This window comes from Leishmania infantum, chromosome 8 (assembly GCF_000002875.2).
Source record: "Leishmania infantum JPCM5 genome chromosome 8".
NCBI lineage: Eukaryota > Euglenozoa > Kinetoplastea > Trypanosomatida > Trypanosomatidae > Leishmania > Leishmania infantum.
In genome coordinates, this window is record NC_009392.2 from 59,190 (window position 1) to 81,241 (window position 22,052).

At 60.3% G+C, this 22,052-nt stretch overlaps 5 protein-coding genes across 5 annotated transcripts; all 5 read left to right on the top strand.

The window, feature by feature from the left end:
- Positions 1 to 2,638: 2,638 nt before the first annotated feature.
- LINJ_08_0180 (hypothetical protein, unknown function) lies at positions 2,639 to 4,573 on the top strand (the record flags this gene model as incomplete). Its single annotated transcript, XM_001463322.1, has 1 exon — positions 2,639 to 4,573. One exon carries the CDS (start codon positions 2,639 to 2,641, stop codon positions 4,571 to 4,573), a length of 1,935 nt encoding a protein of 644 aa, XP_001463359.1.
- Positions 4,574 to 10,547: 5,974 nt separating this feature from the next.
- Positions 10,548 to 11,432, top strand: LINJ_08_0190 (conserved hypothetical protein; the record flags this gene model as incomplete). The annotated part of the gene is made up of 1 exon (XM_001463323.1): positions 10,548 to 11,432. One exon carries the CDS (start codon positions 10,548 to 10,550, stop codon positions 11,430 to 11,432), a length of 885 nt encoding a protein of 294 aa, XP_001463360.1.
- Positions 11,433 to 13,269: 1,837 nt separating this feature from the next.
- On the top strand, positions 13,270 to 15,333 carry LINJ_08_0200 (hypothetical protein, unknown function; the record flags this gene model as incomplete). Its single annotated transcript, XM_001463324.1, has 1 exon — positions 13,270 to 15,333. The coding sequence occupies one exon, from the start codon at positions 13,270 to 13,272 to the stop codon at positions 15,331 to 15,333; it is 2,064 nt and encodes a 687-aa protein (XP_001463361.1).
- A 1,424-nt stretch (positions 15,334 to 16,757) lies between these two features.
- Positions 16,758 to 18,719, top strand: ISCL (inositol phosphosphingolipid phospholipase C-Like; the record flags this gene model as incomplete). The annotated part of the gene is made up of 1 exon (XM_001463325.1): positions 16,758 to 18,719. One exon carries the CDS (start codon positions 16,758 to 16,760, stop codon positions 18,717 to 18,719), a length of 1,962 nt encoding a protein of 653 aa, XP_001463362.1.
- Positions 18,720 to 20,514: 1,795 nt separating this feature from the next.
- Positions 20,515 to 22,017, top strand: LINJ_08_0220 (hypothetical protein, unknown function; the record flags this gene model as incomplete). Its single annotated transcript, XM_001463326.1, has 1 exon — positions 20,515 to 22,017. The coding sequence occupies one exon, from the start codon at positions 20,515 to 20,517 to the stop codon at positions 22,015 to 22,017; it is 1,503 nt and encodes a 500-aa protein (XP_001463363.1).
- Between the last annotated feature and the right edge of the window lie 35 nt (positions 22,018 to 22,052).

The following is a 22,052-nucleotide window of genomic DNA, read 5'->3' on the forward strand; positions in this document are numbered from 1 at the left end:
TGAGCCCCTCCACCCCTCCCTCCGGCAACAGCTCAGCACGTTGGGCCAGACAAATACACGGTTGCCTTCAAGGACGCTTTTCTGCCGTTGCTGTGTGCCGTGTTCTTCATCCAACGCAACACCAGCGGCATCAGCTCGCCATCATCGCAATTCGGTCATAGAAAGCGGAGAGCAAACACACATAGCCACACACCACGAAAGACACCTGACAAACAACAGCGAAAAAAAAAAGGAACGAGCAGGGGCACAAAACTCTCGAACTGTGTCGACGAAGTTCTGCAGTGCCACCCCCCCCTCCCCGGCGCCTCTCTCTTCGTTTATTCGTGTGTACGTGTGGGCTTGCGTGCCCGCGCTGAGCGTCTCTCTCTGAAAAAGCACTTCTCCCTCCTCCCTAACTCTCGCATATTTGTTTTGCCTTTCGTCTTGTGGTGCTTAACCCACCCCCTCCCCTTCCCCCTTCTTTTTTTTTTGCTAGCGGCGCCCCACCCCCACCCCCTCTCACTGTATCTGCCGTGCAGGCGGTTGTGCCATAAGCGTGTCTTCGCGGGATTGTGGGCCCGCTCACCTCCCGCCACGCCGACTTCCTTCTTTCTCTTTCCGCTTTCCTCTTTCTCTAGTGCACCGTCTCCCTCGTGTTGCTGGTGCGTGTGTCTTCTTGTCTTGTGCTGTGTGTCTGTTGCTCTCTGCCCCGCTGTCTCCCTGTCACCGGCTCCCATCACCATTGCTTTTTTTGTTGTTCGCCGCTTGCTCGCCCCCGCCTCTGGAGTTTTGTGTGCGTGTGCTTCCTGAGAGTCCTGCGCCGCTCTTTTTTTTCTGTTTTTCTTTTTTGTTGTTGTTTTCGGCTCTTCGTCGCTTCAGCACACACCTCAAGCACACACACACAAACGCGCGCCCTGCTTACGGCGTCATCGGACTTGCTTCGTTGTTTTTGTTTTCCTTCGTCTTTGTTTCTCTCCTTTGAAAAGTCGTTTGTTTGCTGTCGCGCCGCACCGTCGATCTCCTGCGCGCTCTCCGTGTCGCTCTCGCTCTTGCCCTCGTCATCTCCGCACACACACACGCACATATATATATATATATGATTCGTGCCTTGCGCCTCGCCGAGTTCTTGCCTCTTTCCTTTCGCTCGCTCCTTTTTTTTTCTAGTCCTTCCCCCTCGTTTTCCTTCGCAGTGCGCTTTCCCTCTTTACTCCACGTCGAACGGTGCGTCGTGACACTTTTAGATTGCATCGACGCGCACCTCCACACACGTGCACGCAGGCTCTGGACTTGGTAGAAGCGCAGCGGGTCTTTTTTTCCCGTCCGCATCTCGCTTTTGCGCTTGTGTGTGTGTGTGTGTGTGGGCGTGTCTGTCCGCGACGCCTGTGTGCCATCGACGAAGTTGTGCAAGAGTATGCGTGTGCGCGTGGGTTTCTCGTCTCTCCCCTCCCTCCCTCCCTCCCTCCCTCCTCCTTCCCGCAAAAGAAAACAAAATTGAGCGCTTCATCTTTTCTTCGCCATCTGGCCATCTCGCTTATCTGTTCGCATCAGCGTCACCGACCCTTTTCTTTTTTTTTTGTGTGTGTGCCTTCGCTCTTCGTTTTCTTTTCCACCGTCTTCTGAAACCGCAAACTCTTTCGTTGCTGCCGACTTCTCCTACCCACCTCTAGTTTTCTTTTCCTTGTGTGTGTCTCTGTGTGTTTGTGTAGGTTTTACCGCTTGCTTCTTTTCGTTTTCGGTTCGTGCCGCATCTGCATTTCCGTGTCGTCTTGTTGTTCTCTGCCTGCTGCTTCCTTGCTTCTCACACACCTCGTCCCCTCTCCCTCTCCCGCTGGCGCTCTGTCTTCGCGTCGTGCGAGCGTGTTTGTGTGTCTCGTGTGCCTGCCTTTTTCGCGAAAGAGGCCTTCGCCTTCTGTTTTTGTTCTAACGTTGTTTATGTGCGCGTTGGTGGTGTCGGCGGCGGCAAATTGCGTCTTGACGTGTTCACACTGGTTCCTGCACTGTCTTCTCTCTCGACCCTTCCTCGCCTCCTCTCCTCTTCTCTTCTCTCTGTCTTCTCTGTTCGTCGTGGCACGGCGGGCCCTCTTGTCGTTGTCGATTTCGCGTTTCTTCGCCTCCTTCACCTTCTTTGTTTGCTCAGCATTCGTTTCGTCGCTTGATTGTGCGCTCTTCCCTCTCTTGTCCGGCACTCGGTCTGTCAGCTCTTCTTCTCGCGTGTCACCGCTTCACACCACCCACCACCCCATCTCCCTCTCTTTTTTTTTTCGTTTCTTTTTCTTTGTTTCTCGTGTGTATCTTCGTTCTTTTTTTTTCCGGCTCTATCTTGTGCGCGTTGCTGCCCCGATAAAACGTTTGTCTAACAGCTCGACTGCTGCACAGCAACAGGTCGCTTTCCACACCAACGCGCGCGCGCAGGCACTCTGCCTTCGGGGTGGGCGCACGCGTGCGTGCCTTTGATTTCGTCTTCCCTTTTTTTATTGGTTGCTCGTTCTCCTTCCGTTCTTTTACTTCTGCCGCCGCTGCGCCGCTGTCGCTGCCTCTCGGTCCCCTCTCTTTCTCGCTCCCTCTTCGTCCCTCGGCTCTTTTCTCGCCTCCTTTCTCTTGAACGTGCGCGCGTGCGTGTGTGCGACACGTTTTTCCGCCATCCATGCTCACTCCAGCCATGTTCGAGCTTCTTTTGAGCTTCTCGCCACAGCCGCCCCGCGCTATGCTTGCGGCTGGTCCAGGCGCGCGATGCGCCACGGAGCGACGCTGTTGCGTGGGTTCAAGCAGCACTCTCAGCTTCACGGTAGAGCGCGTTCCTGCTCGTTACGCGCGTGAGCGAGGTGTCTGCCTCGCACCCGCAGCCGGCGTACGGGAGGTGATGGTGGTAACGTGTTGCGCTGCCGGTCGCAAGGATGGCGCGCAGGCTGCGCTGGAGGTGGGCATGTGGTGGGTCGACCGCTGCCTCAGCACGGCCGTGCAGCAAGCGGCTGGAGGGACGGCGGTGCTGTTTTGTTGTATGAAGATTGTGGACGTGGCAGTGGAGCGGCTAACGCTCTACTCAAGTGAGGACTCGCCGCTCCCTGCATCATCGGCCATCGGGCGTATGCGCATGCCTCGGCATTTCTTTGGGCTTCAGCTGTTTCGCCTTGGAGAACTGCGTCATGTGCAGCTCTCCCCGTCAGTGCGGCGGCTGGTCGTCGAGGTTGACGTCCGATCGTGCCTGCGTTGGCCCCAGTCGGAGGTGAACAACTTCCTAGCCAGCTTGCAGTCCCCGCTGCGTGCGGTTCATGTAGCAACGTGCTCCGTATCTCCCGTGAAGCTGCTGAACAAGTTTCACGCATCTCTACGTGTTCTGTACTTGTTCCGTCGAACAACCACTGTCTGCGACCCCACAGACACTCGAGTGCCTGTCAACATAGAGGACGAGGAGTACGAGGAAGAAGAGAGCAACACCAGCCCATCTCTGACGCCTGCCATGGATGCGCCCGCCACGGCGCAACACGCGAGCCAGCTCCCTGCGGCGGTGCACGGGGTCGCACAGCTGTCACCCATAGCGCGGACGGTGACACCGCAGTCGACATCGACCACCTCGACAACTGCCACCGGGGCGCGAAGCCGGCGGACAAGGCGTCTGCGCCTCTCCTCTGCCGCCGCGGCTGCACCGGTGCTTGAGGAGCTCCACGTGACGAGCTCGGCCCGGCGCTCGTTGCCCCGCTGGGTGGAGACGTGCACGCGCCTGAAACACATCACGCTGCGCAACTGCGCCTACAACCGAGTGGACTCGCTCCGTTTTGCCCGCAAGCTCACAAGCATCTTGCTCGACGGATGCGCGAGTTTTGTTGGGTTCGACTGCTTGTGTGGCTTTCCGGAACTGCGGTCGGTAACCGTGAAGAACTGCGGGCTTTTGCGTGATCTCTCGTGGGTGCCGCGGCTGAGGGGTTCGCTGTCCTACCTGTGCATTCACCACCTGTCGCCGGCGTCGATCACCGCGTTTGCGTCCGCCTCCTGTCTCGGGATGGGTCTGAGCGGGCTTGAGGAGCTCAATCTCTCCATACCGAGCCTGCACGCACTGCGGTCGTTTGTGGCGCACTCCTCCGCCACACTGCGTGAGTTGACGCTCTTCACGTGCATGAGCTTGAGCGGCTTTTCAGACCTTCCCGCGCTGCCCGCCTTGGAGAAGGTGGTGATCACCGGCAACTGCCACATGCAGAACTTTTTGTGGTTGTCGAGGTCGCCTCGTGTTGTCGAGGTGCGTGCAACGCAGTGCTCGCAGCTGATGTCCTTGACAGGACTCGACGCGCTGCATCAGCTGCGCTTACTCGACGTCAATGGGTGCCAACGCGTTCGCACCATCGCCCCGCTCGCTGAGTGCGTTTCGCTGACGTACCTGGACGTGTCGCACTGCGGTCTGCTGACGAGAGTATCAGTGCTTGAAAAGCTCCCATGTCTCCAGTGCGTGTTGATGCGCAACTGCACGTCGCTGGTAAAGGACTTCGGGTGGATCGAGGCCTGTCCGAAGCTGGTGGAGCTCATGGTGCCTGGACCGTCGTGGGTCGAGGCGGCGAGGGGTGTGCTGCGTCGCCTCGGCCGCCGTAATGTAGTTCTTCGCTGATGCGAGCCAAGAGAATGCTGGGGGACGAGTGACGCAGGATCAGAAGACGAAGAACGACCATCACGGTTCTTTACCTTCACTCCTCTGCCTCCTGGTCACCTTCACGAAAAGTTGATGGTCGGTGGTGGTGTTGGCGGGAGGAGGGAGGGATGCAGCCATACCAGCTGCGAGCGAAGGAATAAGAGAGGTGGATTGCTGGCGGCGTTCTGACCCTCCCTCCCCCCGCCCCGCTTTCGTTGTCATTGCTTCCGTCCTCGTCCCTTCCACCGCTGCCTCACCGCCGCACTCCTCCTCTGCTGTCCACCACGAGCGCGTCTGCGTTCGGATTTCGTTCCTCATCTTCCTCGCTCTCCCTCCTCTAGAAGTGAATTGCAGAGATGAGGCTAGAAGAACACGCCCTCCTCCTCTCCCATTCGCACATCGGCTGTGCCGTGCATATCGTGTTTTCCGCACGGCAGCAGATGATGTTGCCACCGTCGCTGTCGATTGCCCGTGTCGTGGTCTCCTGCCGCCCTCTCTGCCCCTTACCTCTCTGTCTTGTTTACCTTCTTCCCCTCTTTCGATGCAGCTCCGCATTATCATCGCGCTCCTTCGCGTCATCTAGTTTTTGTTCGTTGTTCTCCTGGCACACGCACGTGCGCATCTGTGTGTGCATGCACGTGTTCTCACCTCCAGCCTGCGTTGACCCCTCCCCTCTTCCCCCGTTTTCTTGTGTCGTTCCTCCCCCCCTCCACAAACACCGCCTTCTCACCGTGTTCCTTCTCTGATCTATCAGTGCCCTTCATATGTTCTAAAGTCTTGTTTGCTGGCCTGTGTGTCTGCACGTGTTACGCTAGCGTTCTTCTCCCTCCCTCTCCCTCGCCACATCAGCGCGTAAGTCGTGGAGAAGATCTCCACGAGTGCCTGGCTCATATGTGCCCGAGAGCTTCTCGTTCTTTCTCCCTCTTCTCCGCTTATTGATGTTGGGCTCCATTGCTGTACCGAACGCTTGCTATGCGCCTCTTGTTTCCCTGCGTCTGTCTGTATTTCTGTGTCTGTGCGTGTGTGTGTGTGTGGGTCAGACACAATCTCTATCTCTTGCTGTTGTTGTTCGCTCGCTCTCGTAATTCGGCTGCTCCCCTCTCCCTCTCTCGAGCTTTTTGTTGCTGCTTGCGCTTGTCTGCGCCGCGCACCCGCACCTCCGACCTTACAAACATACACACACATAAATCAGCTGTGAGGGCCGGCTCCAGCTTTCTCTCTCCTCCTCCCTCTTCGTGTCTGGTTCATTGTCTTCCCTTCCCTACCACCACCCCTTCATTTTGTTTCCGCCTGTGCGTGTGTCATGCTCGTCTAACTGTGCCCGGAGGAGGGCGTACCCACTCCCCTCGACTTCCCTGCGCCTCGCCCCTTCCTTTGGGTTCTTCCTATCCTCGGCGATATACATCACGCACATTCACGCGCTCCCCCTTCCTCCGGATAGCCTCACGAGGTCGTGCGTGCGCGCGTGCGTCACTCAAGCGAAACGGACCTCCTCAACGTCCCTCGCACCTCGCTCACTCACTCTCCTCTTCTCCATCCACCGCCTCCCTCCCCTCCCCCAATCCCGCGCCTTCATTTCTTTGACAGCAAACAATGAGGGTGCTTCTGTGCGGGAGTGAAAGGAGGGAAGGGGGAGGGCGGAGGGGATACGCGTTGATGGCCTGCGTGTCTATGCGCTCCCGTGTATCGGCGTGTCTCGGCGTGGGTGCTCGGGGCCGACGCGAGGTGGCGGCGGCCGAGTAGCCACACAAAAGCCGAGATGGGGCGTACAACACCGGGTGGCGAAGGACGGGCGAAGGGGTAGGGTTTGTGTGAGTATATGGCGACGGAAGGCGGTGCTCTTCTCTATTTTGTTCGGCTTCTTCGGTCTTCGCAGCGAAGGAGGAGAAAGAGTGAGGTGGCTATTCAATAAGGAGGGGAGGGGAGAATGTGGGGAGATGGATCGGCGCAGGAGCATGACGTGAAGAAGCTTGTTCTTCGTCTCTGTCTTTTGTGGCCGCCTCGTATCTCTTTCTCTCTCTTCCTCTCCAGGGCTACACATCACAGCTGCGGTCTGTCAACCTCTCTCCTCATTGTCCTTCCTCATTCCTCGTTGTCCTCTGAACAACACACGCATATAGAGCCCAATCATGAGCCCGCAGTTGATTTCTTGTCCTTTCTTGTTTTTATTGTCTGCGAGAGTTTCTCGTGCCTCGCTTGGCCGTGCGGCTGCCCTCGCTCTTACCTTTGCCGCTAACTGCGGCGCACGTGAGGTGAGAGCACGTCACATTCGCGCGCGTACTGTGCATGATGGAACGGTGTAGTACGTGCGCACACATGTCTCTCTCTCTGCATATGGATGCCTTCGCAGGCATTGCCTTGCCGGCGTCGCCTCATCTCCTCCCCCCTCCACAGCTGCGTGAGTGTCTTTAGCTGCTTTTATTATTCGTTTTCTACTTCTCTATGCTGGTTGTTGCCAGTATCATATATAACGTTTTTCGTGGCCCTGTCTCCCCGCCGCCGCCGCCGCTGACGCCCCCCGAACCCCTCTCTTCCCTTGTCTTGCTCTACCGCTCACGCGCCCAGCTTCCCTCGCTGGGTGTGTGCGTGTCTCTCTGTCCGTCTGCCGGTGCCGCTGATGCTTCCAAAACGGCCGCTTCTTCTTTTCCTCCTCTTCCTCAATGTTCATCCGTTGGTCTCCTCACCTCCTGATGATGCGGGGGTCACCTCCATGCGTCGTCTCATACAGGGTCCAGTGCCCACCCCCCACTGAGAGGGGGAAGCCGAGCAGCCGGCACAGCCTGACGTCCGGGTGCGACTGCGGGCTTTTGGGGTCCGCGAACATGCCTGGGGTGGGCGCTGTGCCGGAGGGGACCTGCGGCCTTGCTCAGCTTCGTACCAGCTCACCACGAATCGTGCCAGCAAGTCAGGAAAGGCAAACATCTCCTGCATCCGACCAGGTCTGCACTGATGAGGCGCAGATGTCGGAAGCACGACGAGAGCACCCTCGAGTTGCACCATCGAGCCCTCAAGACCCCCATGTGGAGAATCACCACACCACATTGTGGGATGCCGCGGCCTTAAGCGAGTGAGGGGGAGAAGAAAGTCACACAGACAAAATGTGCAGGGCCTCAGGAGGCCCTGACGTTAAGCTGGCCAGCACCCTCTGGGTGCTCATCCGGCATGCACCTGGACCCGCCCACGGCTACCTGCGCGACAGAGACGCCACCGCCTCCGTCCTCGAGCAGGCACCCTAGAGGCGGTCCGCCTGGATCCACGGCATAAAGCGCACCCCAGGTCCGTGTGGCACCGACCGCGCAGCACGCATCCGACAAGGGAGCGAGGAAGGAGAGGGAGAGAGGAGGCTGCTAGACGCATGGCCCGGCTCGACGGCAGGAAGGCTCGCCATAGAGGAGGCGGATGTAACTGTGGTGCAGCAGAGGGCCACGTGCGTTGTAGCTGTGTGCGTGTGTGTAATGCGTCTGTTTTGCTGTAACTTGCTTTGCGGTGGCGGAATGGACACGATGGAGAAGACAGATATGGTCCGCCCCTCTCAGCTTCTGTGTGCCGCACGCATACCCAAGGACAGGCACACGTGCGCGCACGGCACCGAAGTGTTCCATGCCGTTTGTCCGCGTTCCCCTTCTGTTTTTTTTTTTGTTGTTGTTTGCTTGAGAGACCTTGAACGCACGTCGATGTCCGCGTGTGTGCGCGCGCGCTCATCCATGCAGTGTGGCGTCGCTGGTCTCGTTTCGTTTTCACCGTGACCTCTTTTCGATTCCTGACTTCTAATATCTCTTTATTAGCTGATCACGGCATCAGCGCGGCTCTAAAAGGAGTGTGGTGGGTGGCCTTCAATGTGTTTGTGTGCGGACGCTCTACCTCCGCGCATCCTTATCGTCTCTCTCTCTGGCATTGAGTTGCTCCCCTCGCTCCACACACACACACACACACATCCCCTTACCACCACCACCACCACTACCTATCGCCTCCCCCCTCTCCCCCACTCCTTCCTTTCTGGTTTCGCTCTGTGATCTTGTTGATTTCATATTGCGCGTATTTTTATTTTTGTTTTTGTTCTTGAGCCTCGCTGCCCTTCTGTGTTCTCCCTTTCTTCCTTCTTCTCCCTCTGCCTCCGGCGGTGCGCCTGTGCGCTGGTGCAACTTCTTTTCGCCCCTTCAAGGCCTGTGTTGATGGCCATCCCCTCCCGACCCTCTCCCACGCACGCACGACCGCAGCATTCTTCTCCCTCCTTTTCGTCCTCAAGATACGGTCCACGATGAGCGCCACCTCCGCCTTCACGTTTTTGTCTCCGTGCTCCCCCGCTGTGGTTTGCTCAGCAAGAACACAAGCGATAGATGGTGACCGACAGACAAGAACAACAGCACATCAGACCTTTCTTGTACGCCCGTCATGCGTGCCTGCCCACGCGTGCACCATCAACCGCAACTTTAGGTGATCACAGAGAGAGAGAGCGAGGCGCAAGTGCTGATGCCGGCGCATGCGGGTTTCTGTGCGTGCGTGCGTGTGCAGTCGTGCCGCGCTGCCCCACCCCACTCACCACCTTGCTTCCCTCCTCAACGAAGGTCTGCGCGCTCACTCGGCACTCTCCGCATACCGTCACACGTGTGTCTGTGTGTGTGTGTAAGCATCAGCCATATACACAGACACAGCTGTCATTCTCCACCACCACCAGCACTGCGACGCATGTGGAGAAACCCCGCACTCCTTCCGTTTTCGTGTCGGTGCAATCGATGCCATTCCATCAGTCACTGCCAAGGGTGCCGGTACCACGCGCTTCGCAGCACCGTCGCTTGAGCGAACGGAAGTAGACACACAGGATTGTAGACGTCGACTCGGCCGGCCATCGTTCACCTGATACGCACGCGTGTGCAACGAATTTAGCGCACCGGCACGACGGCGATACGGCGTGAGCGCTCCACCCAAAGAGGGCCAATCGAGGGTGCAACGAAGCGCGAGACAGCGGGAGAGTGTGCGAGTCAATATGGATAACGGTCTGTCTCACGGACGCAGGTACCTATCTGATCTGCGCTGGCTCCTCTGCATGTTATCTGCCCATTCCCCCCCCCCTTAGGGGCCGACGAGGTTGTGCCTCCACGTTCCTCTCTCTATGTCTGACGCTGGATGCCATGTTGTGCTCACTTCGTTCTCTGCTGCTTCTGGTGTGTCTCTCTCGGTGTGTCTCTCACGCGCTCACGCTGCGTTTCCGCTCTCGTTTCTGCGCCCCCCCCCGTCTCACGCTGCGCGGCAGCGTTTCTTGTTCCCCGTTTCGTCAGCTTCGCGCACTCTCTCACAAGCGCGTTACTCGTCGCCTCCCTCTTCCTTTTCTCGTCGTCGTCGTCTCAGCCCTCTCTCCCTCAGTCGCCTCCCCGCAGACACATTTTGCAGCTGCCACGACAGCTTGACTAGCTCTCCTGCCCGTGTGTCCCCCCATCGTGTGCTAGACCTCACCAGAAGCGAAGACGGATTGTGCGGGTCTGTGCGTGCGTGTGGTGTGTGTGCCAGTGCCCCTTCCCCCCCCCTGCAAATTACACGCCCACATCACGCACCGCTACACAACCCGAGAGCGCAGGATTCGCGCGTCGGCGCCATAGTAGAATGAGCCAGGCGATCTGATAGTCGTCGCCCACCATTGCTCTCTCTCTCTTCCCTCATTCCTTCTCTAGTGCGGCTCGTTATCCGTCAGCTGCACGTCTTAGGTAGGCAGGCACTTAGGTAGTCGTGCCATTCATTTCATTCTGGTCGACGTGTACACTTGAGGTCGTGCAAGACAGCGCTGTCGCTTCTCTCGTTACGAGTGTTCGGTTCAGCGGCTGAACTCCACGGCGCCCCCCTCCCCTCCCCCTCCCTCGCACCCTCCCTCCCTCCGCGTTCGCGTGCGTGGGGGGGGGCGCATCTCTCCGCGTCTCTCTGGCGCTGTGGCCTTGCTGCACACGTGGCGGATTCAGCAACCATGCCGAGAAACGCGACGACCGTGCCGGGGTTCTTCCCCTATTTCGGGTTCATGCTGAAGGACGTCGGCAGCCGCCTCTCTATAATCTCGCATTACATGCAGACGAAGCGACACCCTTACCCGATGATGCGGCACCAGAACGTCCGCGCCTACCGCGGCATGCTGCCCTGGACGCAGGACGCTTGCTTCATTGCGCCGAACGCGTTTGTTGTGGGCAACGTGGTGCTCGGCCACGACACGGCAATCTTCTACCACTCGGTGCTGCGCAACTACCACACGAAAAGCGCCACCATCCTCGGCGATCACACGGTTGTCATGGACCGCACGACGCTGATGGGGCAGATCCGCGTTGGGCAAAGTACGTACATCGGTGCCGGCGCCACCCTCGACTGCTGCGAGGTGCACGACAACGTGTACGTCGGCCCTGGAGCCTCCATCGCGCTCGGCGCCGTCGTCGAGAACGGCGCGATTGTTGCGGCCGGCTCGGCTGTGCCGAAGGACGCGCGGGTGTACGCGGGAGAGCTGTGGGCGGGCAATCCAGCGCAGAAAATCGCAGATGTCAGCCCGGCCCAGTCAAGCGAGGTGCAGCACATGGTGCATGACCAGATCCAGGTGGGCAAGGCGCACCTCCAGGCGATCCGCGACCACGTCGAGCAAACGAAGGAACTCGACGTGAACTGGCTGAACGAGGCGGTTACGATGATGGAGGCGCAGCAGCAGCAGATGTCCATCAAGCTGCCGATGGAGATCCCGCTGGAGGCGCGGCGGTTCCTGCAGCCGCGTGTGCACATGCGCCGCCCGGAGATGCACATGCGCATGTCCTACCCGGTCAACCGCACCGCGCCGTGGATGCCAAAGTCTGGCGACCAGACCGCGAACGTGTAAGCGACAGCGGCGCAGCAGGTTGCTGGCTCTGTACATGTATGTTTCAATGACACCTTGGCGTCCGTGTGGCGGGAGGACTCCTCAGTCAGTTCTCTTTGGCTGTGTCTCTGCCTGTGCAAGCGGGTGCTTGCTCAGTACGTGAACGGCGTGCTTTCTTTCTCTTCTCCTCTTGGTCTTGTTATCGCTACAGGAAGTCGCTCAAGTCGGTGGTCGAGGACGGATATGAAGTCGTGGGCTCGGACGTCTCTCCATCCCTCCCGCCGGGTAAACGCCGGGCTGCTGCTGCGGCGGCTGGTCGCGGCACTGCAGCACATGGGTCGAAGGCGAAGACCAAAGAGCAGTACAAAAACCAACCGCGGCTCGTGCCATCAGTGGCGTACGAGACAAGAAGGGGTGAGGAAAACCAAAGAAGGCGACGGCGGCTGTGGCGGTGGTGTCGCGCGTACAACGCCACGGGAGATGGTACGCACGCTCTCCGCCGCACCTCCTCCTTGGTGTCTGATAAAGAGGAGGAGCAGTGCGGGACTGCCTTCGCGTGACCGAGAGGCGTCCTTCTCGGACTTTACGTGGCGCCAGAGCGCCTTCTTGCTCTCTCTCCCCCTCAGCCTCCTCCGTGCCTGTGCGACTCTGCGTAGTGGATGCGTGCTCTACCGTTGCCTCACCAGCAGGCTGATCGCCTGTCCATTTACCTCTTTCTTCCCCTCGCGAACCCCTCGATCGCACGTGACACGGCTGTCTTCACGTGCGTCGCGTCTCTCGTTCTCGTGCCGTCGGTGTGTGGTCACCACAAGCACAGCCGGCGGTGTGGCCGATGCATCTGTCTTCGCCCCCTCACCCTCCCTCCCCCTCTCGCTCCGATCCGCGCGGCCGCCGTCCTATCCTTCAGCCGACCGCAGTAGGTGGGGCGTGTTCTCGTATCGTATCCTGCCGCTCTGGTGTGCGTGCCGCCCTCTGCTGCCAGCTTCGACTTGCCCGGTCGCATCACGGGTCGTCCCTGGGCTTTCTTCCTCTGCTTCGTCACTGCCACCAGCATCTTGCCTGCGTTTCTCACGAACATCGTGTACATCTCACTTCTGCGCTCCTCCCGGGCGCGTCGTTGTGAGCAACCATGCGTGGCTTCCTCTCGTTTGAGGCCGTAACGCTACTTATCTGTTGGGTAGCCCTACTGATCCTGACTAAGGGCCTCGCCACCACCGTGCTGCGGCACGACCTCGTCGCGTGGGTGCAGAGCGTGCTTGGGAAGCCAATGATGCGCAGCGCGACGCTGATGCAGGATCGCACGCTTGACGACGCCTTGCCCGAGGAGCTGCTGTCGCTCTTCTGGATGCGCCGTGCCGTGTCGCAGCCGTACAGCAGCTGGTACCTGCACAGCTCGGAAGCCTACAGCGGCGTGCCAGGGCCCATGCGCCTGCCAAAGGATGTCGTCACCGAAGGGCAGATCTTGTACCCCTTCCATGTGCTGTACCTGTACGCGTGTGGGGTGTGGCTGCAGTGGATGCGGCCCGAACTCGCCATGAAACTCCTCACGTCGCGTCAGCAGCCGCGCCTGACGCACAGCGACGCCATTGAGCTGCGGAGCACGCTTGCGTGGGTTAGCGTAGGCTGTGTCGTCCTCGTCGGCGCGCCGGGAACATGGCTTTTCGCCGCCGCCCTCTCGCGCTTGCTGCGTCGCGCGGCTTGCGATCGGGAGCGTGCGTCTCGTCTGCATCTGCCAGCTGACAGCTGCATCAACGTGACGGCGTCTACAGTTGTGGCAGCGCCACCGGCGAATGCGGCAACGGCGTCGTCCAGGTCGCCGGATGAGACGATCATCGGCAGGGAGAAGGAGCTGACTGGCATGGCGGCGCGTGAGGCGAGAGACGTGGCCGCCTTCCTTGGCTCTCTCATCACTGTTCTCATGGGCATTCTGCCACTCCTCGTGGTGGAGGTGTGCACGATGCAGCCGTGGTGCCTGTGCGGCTCGCTTCTCGTGTGGGCACTTTTTTTTGCCCTCCAGAATGAGCTGCAGCTCCACGCCGGTGAGGCGCAGACGGCAGACGCCTCCTTCGACATGACCACACCGATCGTCGTCGGGAACGGTGTAGAGGTCTTTGCGCTGAAGCAGGAGCCGGGCGTCTGCCCTCTAATCGGGCTCTCCGTGACAGTCACCGTGATTTCGCTTGCCATGCCTTCGTGTCTCTTCGCGACACTACTCCTCGTCCTCTGGAGCCTTTCTGCATGCTGGCAGCGCGGCTACCGCCGCGTCCTCGTGAAGGTGAAGCTGCCGAGAGGGACGAGCAGTCCGTCGGTGGGAAAGGACGGCTACGTGCGCATGGGTTACTCGTGCTACAGGGACACGCTCTGGATGAACAGATGCTTCTGCTACGCCACGCTGTTTGCTGTGTGCCTTGTGCTGGCCGTTACGACACCGTGGTGGCTGCATCAGCAGCCGGTCCTGACATTCATGGACCTCTTCGCGAGCCCGCCAAAGCCGTCGTCCAGCGCAGCCACGAAGGGTGAAGCGGCTGAGCGTGCGATTGACCCGGCGAACTTGTCCTTCACGGGTGGGCATGAGATGCACGCCCGCTGCCTCGCTGGCCCCTATTCGTACTACAACTGCGCGCAGCCGACGCCGAATATGTGGCGGTTGACCGAGTGGCTTGGGTTTCCGTGGACTTCCACGGCCAAGGCCCTCACTGGCATCTTCACGGTGAACCAGAGCTACATCAACAAGGAGAGTCCTCTGTGGCTGAACTACATCGTACTTGTCCTTCTAACCCTCGCGAACGCGGGCAGCATTCTCGTGCTGACGTTCTACCGGGTCCGTAAGCCGCCGTTATCCTTCGAGACGCCGGTGGTGTACGCAGCACAGCTGGCGGCACAGCGGGCAGAGCATCAGGCGTACTGGGCTTCCAAGCGGGCGGGCCGCTGCGACGGTGCACGAACACCAGCTCCGCTGGCACCACAGCCCAAGGTGGAGACCGCCTCCGCAGCGCAGGGCAGCGCTGGTGGAGGGCGCCAGCGAGTCAAGGTGGTGACGTGCCTTTCACGGGAAGAGTACGTGGTGAAGCAGGTGGTGCTGCTGTGCTGGATGCTCTCCGCTTCCACCATCTCTGGCACGGTGCTGTTTCTGCGCAACGCGCCTAGCAGCTGCGTGCTGGTCTTTCCCTCCGTCTCGCTGCTGGCGGCGGTTTCCGTTGTGATCAGCGTTCTGCGCTGTGAGCGGCCGCTCGCCTTCCACCCCGCTCCCCAGCAGGCGGCTAAAACCGTCAGTGGTGCGTGGAAGATGAAGAAGGACACCTCAGCGCCCATGCAGCAGGACGGCGACGACTCGCGACCGCCTGCTGCCTCGCGGTGGTGCACGACGACGGTTGCGCCGAGTCTGGCACATGCTGCCGATGTGCCATGTCTCTACCTTGTCTTTACAGCATCGGTGCTCAGCACTGGTGCGCTGACGTGGACGATAGTGCCGATGCTGCTGCGCCACGGCATTCTCCTCCTCCTGTGCTGGCGCACGTCTTTATCGCTAGTGCTGCTGCGAACGTGGGCCCCGGCGGACACCACGTGCAACATCTTCGCGAGGCTCGGCGCAGTGAGCTGTGTTGCGCTAGGGCTCCTGCTGGCCGCGCAGGCTGTCCCGCAGTCGTCTGCGTCAGCTGTGGCGTGCCGGCTCGCACGCTTTACGGACAAGGTGGGCGACGTGTACGCGCACACCGGCGACAACGTCCTGCGTGCGCTCATCTACCAATGCATTGCCTCCTGCTTCATGTACGCCTGCGGCGCTGTTCACGCGACGCTGCGCGTGGCGCGATTGGCACTGGAACCGGAGGAGGTACACCTGGTGCCCATCGAGGAGGAGCTTCGCATCTGTAAAAGCAGTTGCGATGCCGCTGCAGCAGGACATGCGACGAGGCAGCAGTAGGTCGCGACGGCGTGTTTTGGGTATGTGCACCCGATGCGGCGCCACAACAACGTCGCACCTTTTGATCTACTCTCGTTGACCACTCCGCGCATATGGTCTCATGGCCGTCTTCCACTCCTCCAAGGCGAGACGCGCATGCCGTGCACGTTCGCTGGTTGCACTTCTTCTGCTGCCGTGATGGCGCAGGGCTTGATGTGCCGCTGAACACCTCGCACGCACACAGGCATGCAGCTTTAGGATGGAGGAGGGCGGCTGAGCAAGGGGAGGGAACACGCTGCTGTGTCCTGGAGTAACTCCTTACTCTCTGTGTCTCCACTTGAGCTAGAGGGGTGGAAGGGGGCACGGCGTTGCGTGTGCGCACACCGCCACCCCACTAGCTCAAGTGGAGACACAGACCCGGACACACGAGCACTCATGCATCCGTTACCTGTCTCTCATCCGCCCCGCCCTGCGCGTATTGGGTGCCTCACGCCTGATTTCGACCTCATTGGCTTTGCTTCGCTTGGCATCGGTGTGTTCATTCCGTGTATCCTTTCCCTTCTCTTGCTTTCGCATCTGCGTGCGTGTGCAGGCCCGTCGAGTGCCCGAGCCTGACCGTGCTGACGCTCGCCGCCGTTGAGCAAGCCCTCACCTGGCGTACAGACACCTGCGAAGCAGCGCCACACAAGCAACACTTCTTTCTATTCTTATCCATGTGTATACAGGTTTGCATGGCGCTTGTATCTGCGCAGCTGCATGCAGGCATGCGGGTGAGCCGCCGCACGTGCCTCTTGCTCTCAATCGCACCTGTCACGTACGTATCCGCATCTGCCACACCCCGCCGCGTACCGCTCACGTTGTTACCGGCCGAAGCCTCACGTCTGCACGTATTTGAACCCCCTCTTCCTTCCTCTCCTCTCCTTATGCCCCTTCCCAGAGCAACGAACACAGCCTTTCAGGTTTTTTTTTTCGTGCACTGCTCCTTTCTTTCTTCAGGGTACTTCACACTCACACGCAGCACTCGCTCACTGTCACTTGCCATCCCTTCTGCCGCGTGTCTTTTCCACCACTCCTTCTGTCTTCCCTCTCTGAGGTGCGCATATACGGCCCTCACTGCGACTCACACCCATACACACACACACACACACAAGCACACGCCTGCGCGTTCCTTTCCGATCATCGCCCTTTCCTCGGCTCTGACTGCTTCCTCGTCCGCTGCTGCACTCGTTTCTGCGCATTTTTTCCTTCTACTTTGCTTCCAATCACCAGCGCGCGTGTGTGCCTGCTTCTCGCGCGTCCTGCCATCGGCGCAGCACCGAGCGACGTTGCTTGCCCATCTCCTTGACTCCCCCCACCTCCTCCCCGAACCGTGATCTCCACACGTGCACCGCCACACAGACACACACACACACACACACACACACACACGCAGAGACCTGCAAAAGATGTCGCACGCGTCGACCTTTGCCGCGGGCGAGCTGCCCATCCGCGTCCTCACGTTCAATCTCTGGGGCATCTTCAATTCGAGGATGCGCGAGGCGCGCATGAAGGTCTTCGCGACGAAGATTGAGCACTACGATGTCATTTTGCTACAGGAGCAGTTCTCCGTCGAGGATTTTGACCTCATCTTCCAGCACGCCTCGCCGGCGGTGCAGCGGACGTACACCTTTCGTCGGTTCTGCAGCTCCTTCTACGGCTCCGGCTGCGCCGTCATCTCACGCTACCCCATCAGCCAGGCCTTTTTCCACACTTTCCCCCTCCAGGGCTACCCAGAGATGGTCCTTCACGGCGACTTCTTTGCGAACAAGGGGGCGGCCATGGTGCGGGTGATGGTGCCGGTGACGATGGAGGATGGCAGCGCCGCCAAGGCACAGGAGGTGACCCTCTACACCACTCACCTTGTCGCCGTATACGAAAAGGTCAGCCAGCTGTCCTCGTGGAAGCGCGAGCGCTACCTTCCCTTCCGCATCTCGCAGGCGATCTCGTTCGCAGATTTCATCGTAAGCACCTCGCGTCCTACCGACCGCATCATCATTGGCGGCGACTTCAACTGCTCTCAGCGATCGCTCGAGGTGCAGATGATGCTGATCCTGCTCAAGCGGTACGGGTACGACATGCACTCCGTCTTACCTCCGCCGCGGGCGCTGCGGGATGCAGCGACGGCGGAGCAGGAGCGCGAGGGCGGTCAGCGGTTCTTCACGTATTCGGACAGCAACACCTTCAACTCGATGAAGACGTCGTACTTCAAGCTGCTCAAGCTGGAGGCGGACATCCCCTCGCAGATCGATCACATTTTCTTCTCTCGTCCAGCCTTCGCGCTGCGCCAGTTTGCCGACTGCCCGGACGTCGCCGATGGCTACCCGTGCGCCTTGCAAGACGCGCCGAACGGGCTCGTCGTCTTTACCAAAAATGAGGTTCACGTCCCGCCGCACTCGGCGTGGTGCCGGTCCCTGTGGCACCAGCTGCTCACCGGCAAGCGCGTGCCACGCGGCGCCAATGCGACCGGGCAGCTAGCGAAGCCGGGGCGCAAGACGGCGTCATCAACGGAAGGACAGAGCGCGGACGACGCAGCCCACTACTACCCCATGTCGGACCACTTTGGCGTGGCAGCGCTGCTCGGCATGCGTGTGGAAAAGGCGGGCTCAACGACGGCCATGATTTGCTCTAGCCCTGAGACGGGCGGCACGGCCGCGTTGGCACTCACCCCTGACGAGGCGCGGGCTGTCCAGACGGTGGTGGACTTCTTGGAGGACTACGTGTGCAAGCTCCGCTCACAGGCCAAGACAACACGCTACATGGCGGTGTTTTCGCTGCTGTTGGTGGCGGCGAACATCTGGGTCCTTCGGCGACTGAGCGCGAAGGAGGAGGCTCGCTCAGCGGCGGTACTGGAGCGCATATACGACATGGCAGCCGCCACTACCCGCGATACGGCAAAGGTGGTGCAGCCGGGCAACGGGCTCGAGTCCATAAAGCATGGCTTTAACGTGGCGAAGGACTGGGCGAGTAACCAGGCGCACCTGACGCTGCACATCGTGAGCAAATTCACGGGCGCAACCCCAGCGCCCGGTATCAACGCCGGCGACACACCAGAGGGGTCCAAGCAGCCTGCCGCTAACGTGGCCGATCCGTCAGAACCGGTGCCCAGGACCGTCCCCGCGTCCACCGCAGCTACTACGGCCAAGAGGGCCACATCCACACCGGAGGGCGATGCTGCTGCGCGTCCGGACTTCCGTGCCATCGCGGAGGCGCTGACGGTGCGTCCATTGTATGCCTCCGCGTGGGTCTCCTCCGCGTTCAACATGACCGCCGCCGTTGTTGGCACCGTGTCCTTCGCGATTGGTGTGTTTCAGCGCGCCGGTAACGCCAATATCCTCGAAGAACAAGTGCATCAGCTGAAGAAGTTGTAGTGTGCACTCTGCGTGCGCTTCCTGGCCAAGTCGGACAACTGGCGGCTGGTCTTTGCTAGCGTCTCTTCCTCAGTGAGACAGCGGCGAGCACATGTTCGTTGGCCTCCCTTTGAGTGCTGCCCGTCGCACGTGTGCGTCGCGGATGGCTGCCGCCGCCTTGCCTGCATATGGACCTCACGCTTTTTTTTTCACTGTCCGGTCTTGTATCCGCGTGCTTACGTGCCGGCATGCTCTCTTGTGTCTCTGCCATGCTGGCCGGCGCTGCTACCGTCGCGGTGGATGGGCAGCCACTGGTCGATGTCGTGCGCCGCGCGTGCGCTGATCAACTGTGCTTCCTGTACGTGCGTGGACGTGGGCGCTTTCCGCCCCGTCCGCCTTCGCCCTTTTGCTTGTGCTTTTCGGTTACATGCTTCGCCCTCTCTCTGTGTGTGTCGGGAGGGAGGAGGGTGGAGGAGGCGGTATTGCTGTACTGGCTCTTCCCCACGGCCGCCTCGCAGGACGCGATGGGGCTCGTGAGGTGGTCGGGGTCGAGTAGACCCCCTAACGCTTGCGCTTGGGCAGAGAGCGGGCACGCTGATGTAGGAAAACGTTTTTAAGGGCCACTCGTTGCTGCTGGTGCGGTTCTCTTTGCATCTTGCTTGTTCGCCTCACGATCCCCTCTCTGTCGTTCGTGCGTGCATGACACCGACCTCTTCTTCACCTCGCCTCACCTCTCTTCGCCACGTGGGCTTGTCGGCCTGCCTGCCGGTGTGTGTTGACACAGTGTCGCAGACTCCGCTGGTGCCGTTCGTTTTGGCTTCCGGCCGGAGAAGGGTGTCTTCCCGGGATGCTGCGGGAGCGTTCATCGCTGTGAGAGGAGCACCGTGGTGACTGCAGCCATGGAGTCGCTGCAGTTGAGGTAAAGCGGCGAAGCAGGTGCGTGCGCGTGTGCGGGCCACGAGACACTGAGGAGCACACAGAGAAGGGGAGGGCCCTGGAAAGGGCAATGGCAAGGAAATAGTGACGCGAGAGACGAGAGGCGCGACAGCACGGCGATGGGAAGCGCTCGGCAGCCACGGAAGCCACTACCCACTACCACCATCCACCCCTCCCGTCAAAAAACGAAACACGCACGAACGAATCGAAGGGGTGATGCACCATGGGGAGACGCAACTGGAAGAAAGAACCAGTGATAGCCGCGCATCTGTCGGTGTGCAGATGAGGACGGCAGCTGTGTGCCGTCACGCACACACCTCACTCTCTTCTGCGGGCTGAGGAAGCGTGACCAGCAGAGGCTCCCACCCACCGCCACTCCACTCGGCATGCGTCGCGCTGCCACTCTCCCGTTCTTTGCAGCGGTCAGACATGGCACATACATGCAGAGGGAGCGACGCAGCCGTGCCCATGGCCGTTTACGCCGTCGCTGCGAGTGACTACCCTACCCTTCTCTCATCTGCATGCTGCACCTTCCTGCTGTGCTGGGCCGAGTCACCAATCACATGTGCTCCTCGCCTCCCGTAAGACCCCCAGACACATCGACTCGCTCGTGGTATCGCGCAAGAAGCAACACGGCGCCGTCCACCCACCCCGCACGCACCGGCGCTCGACACGCATACCTTCGCAGTATCGAAGCAGCCTGTGAGTACCGCTCTGCGCGCGCCACAACTCAAGACGCTCGCTCACTCGCTCTCCCCAGCGTCGCGCACATGCGCGCTTCTCTTGCGCTTGGATCGTTGATGGTAGACAGACGCTTCCTTCTCCATCTAGCGGTGTGGATGCTGCTCGGCCTTGGAGCCTTCCCCTCGCGAACTCGGTGATGCCTCCGCGACGCCGACAGCTGCACGCGTGCGCAGGGCTTGCACTCCGCAGTGACCGCGGACAGCATCCGCGTGCGATGGCAACACGCACCATCTACCACCTCCCGAACATTCCCCATGCAAGCTGTGCTGCGGCGAGCAGGAACCACGGAGGGCCTGCAAGCGCATCAGAGGAGCCACTGCACGCCAAAGACGTACACACTGGCGCTGGAGAAGGACGAGGCGGCTGTGGCAGTGGCGAGGGCGCAGAGGAGGAGGTGGTTGTATGTGCCGCACCGCCGACGGCGCCGCAGCTCGCAAGCGCGGTCACACGAGGTCGAGGAGATGGCGGGGCAGTGCACACGTTAAAGCGGTACCTACGCCCATACGAGGAGGAGGGCAGCGGTGCTGTGCTTCTAGAAAGGGAGCCGGACGGCACGGTCGCGCCACCCCCAAGGCACAACTGCCCAAAGCCGGCGAAGCTTGACACCGACGTCTGGCATTGGAGTGGCGACATAGAAGAGGTGCGGCAACACACAAGCGTGGATGGTCGACGGGCCGGCCATGACCGCACAGCGACGGCAGAACACCGAAGAGGTGATCGCACCTCAGAGTGCGCCTGTGGTACCCGTAGTCGTCATTGCCTCCCCGCGAAGAAGTTTAGGTGCGACGCGACACCGACACCTGCATCTTGCGCTGCTGCTACGGACAATTTTGATGAAAGATGCGATGCCGCCTTCGCAGAAAGGGGATGCGTTGCTGTAGCAGTGTTTAGTCGCCCGCCGGACTCACGTGCACTGGAGGACGCGCGCCCCTCATCACCACTACTGTTACCGTCCTCTCCTGCCTCCACGAATAGTAGCGAGACGAGCGCGCCGAGGTCGTCAACGTGGGCAACAACACGCTGTCGCAGACGTGACAGCGGTGGCGAGGACGATACTTTGTTTAGGTGCTCCACCACCGCCACTTCAGCCTCTGAGATCGACAGCGATGGTTGCCCAGAGGATGGCCACGGTAGCCTGGTGCAAGGGGTCTTTGTCGAGTGTGAGGCGCGCTCTGCGGGTTCCGGAAGCGGTCCGCAGCTGGCGATTCCAAGGCATCTGGCGGCCCAGCAGAGTAGCGCTTGCGACGTGCTGCGAGACCGTCCGCTCATCGCTGCACCACCAAGTAGCGAGCAGATTACAGCCGCACCCACGAACCGCGCCAGCTGCAAGATCGCCCGCCTCACAAACTTTTACTTAGAGCCCCGCTACCGCCGACACGCGCAGCACATGGCACTGCATGATCTGCCGCTGGCGACATCGGCGACAGTGTCATCGCGCTCTAGCACGTCCTCCAGCATGTTTCTCCAGCTGTTCACAGCATCTCCTCCTTCGTGCCCTGCGGGTTGCGAGGTGAAGCGCGACGCAGCTTCGCGCACGAACGACGACGAGATGGGCGTGAGGCCGCCGATCTGGTCTATCATCATGAAGTACTATGCCGCCCATCATGAGCAGCAACTGCCCCCACATGCGCCTCTTTAATGGTTAGATATCTCTTTCGGGGAGCAGACTGAGGC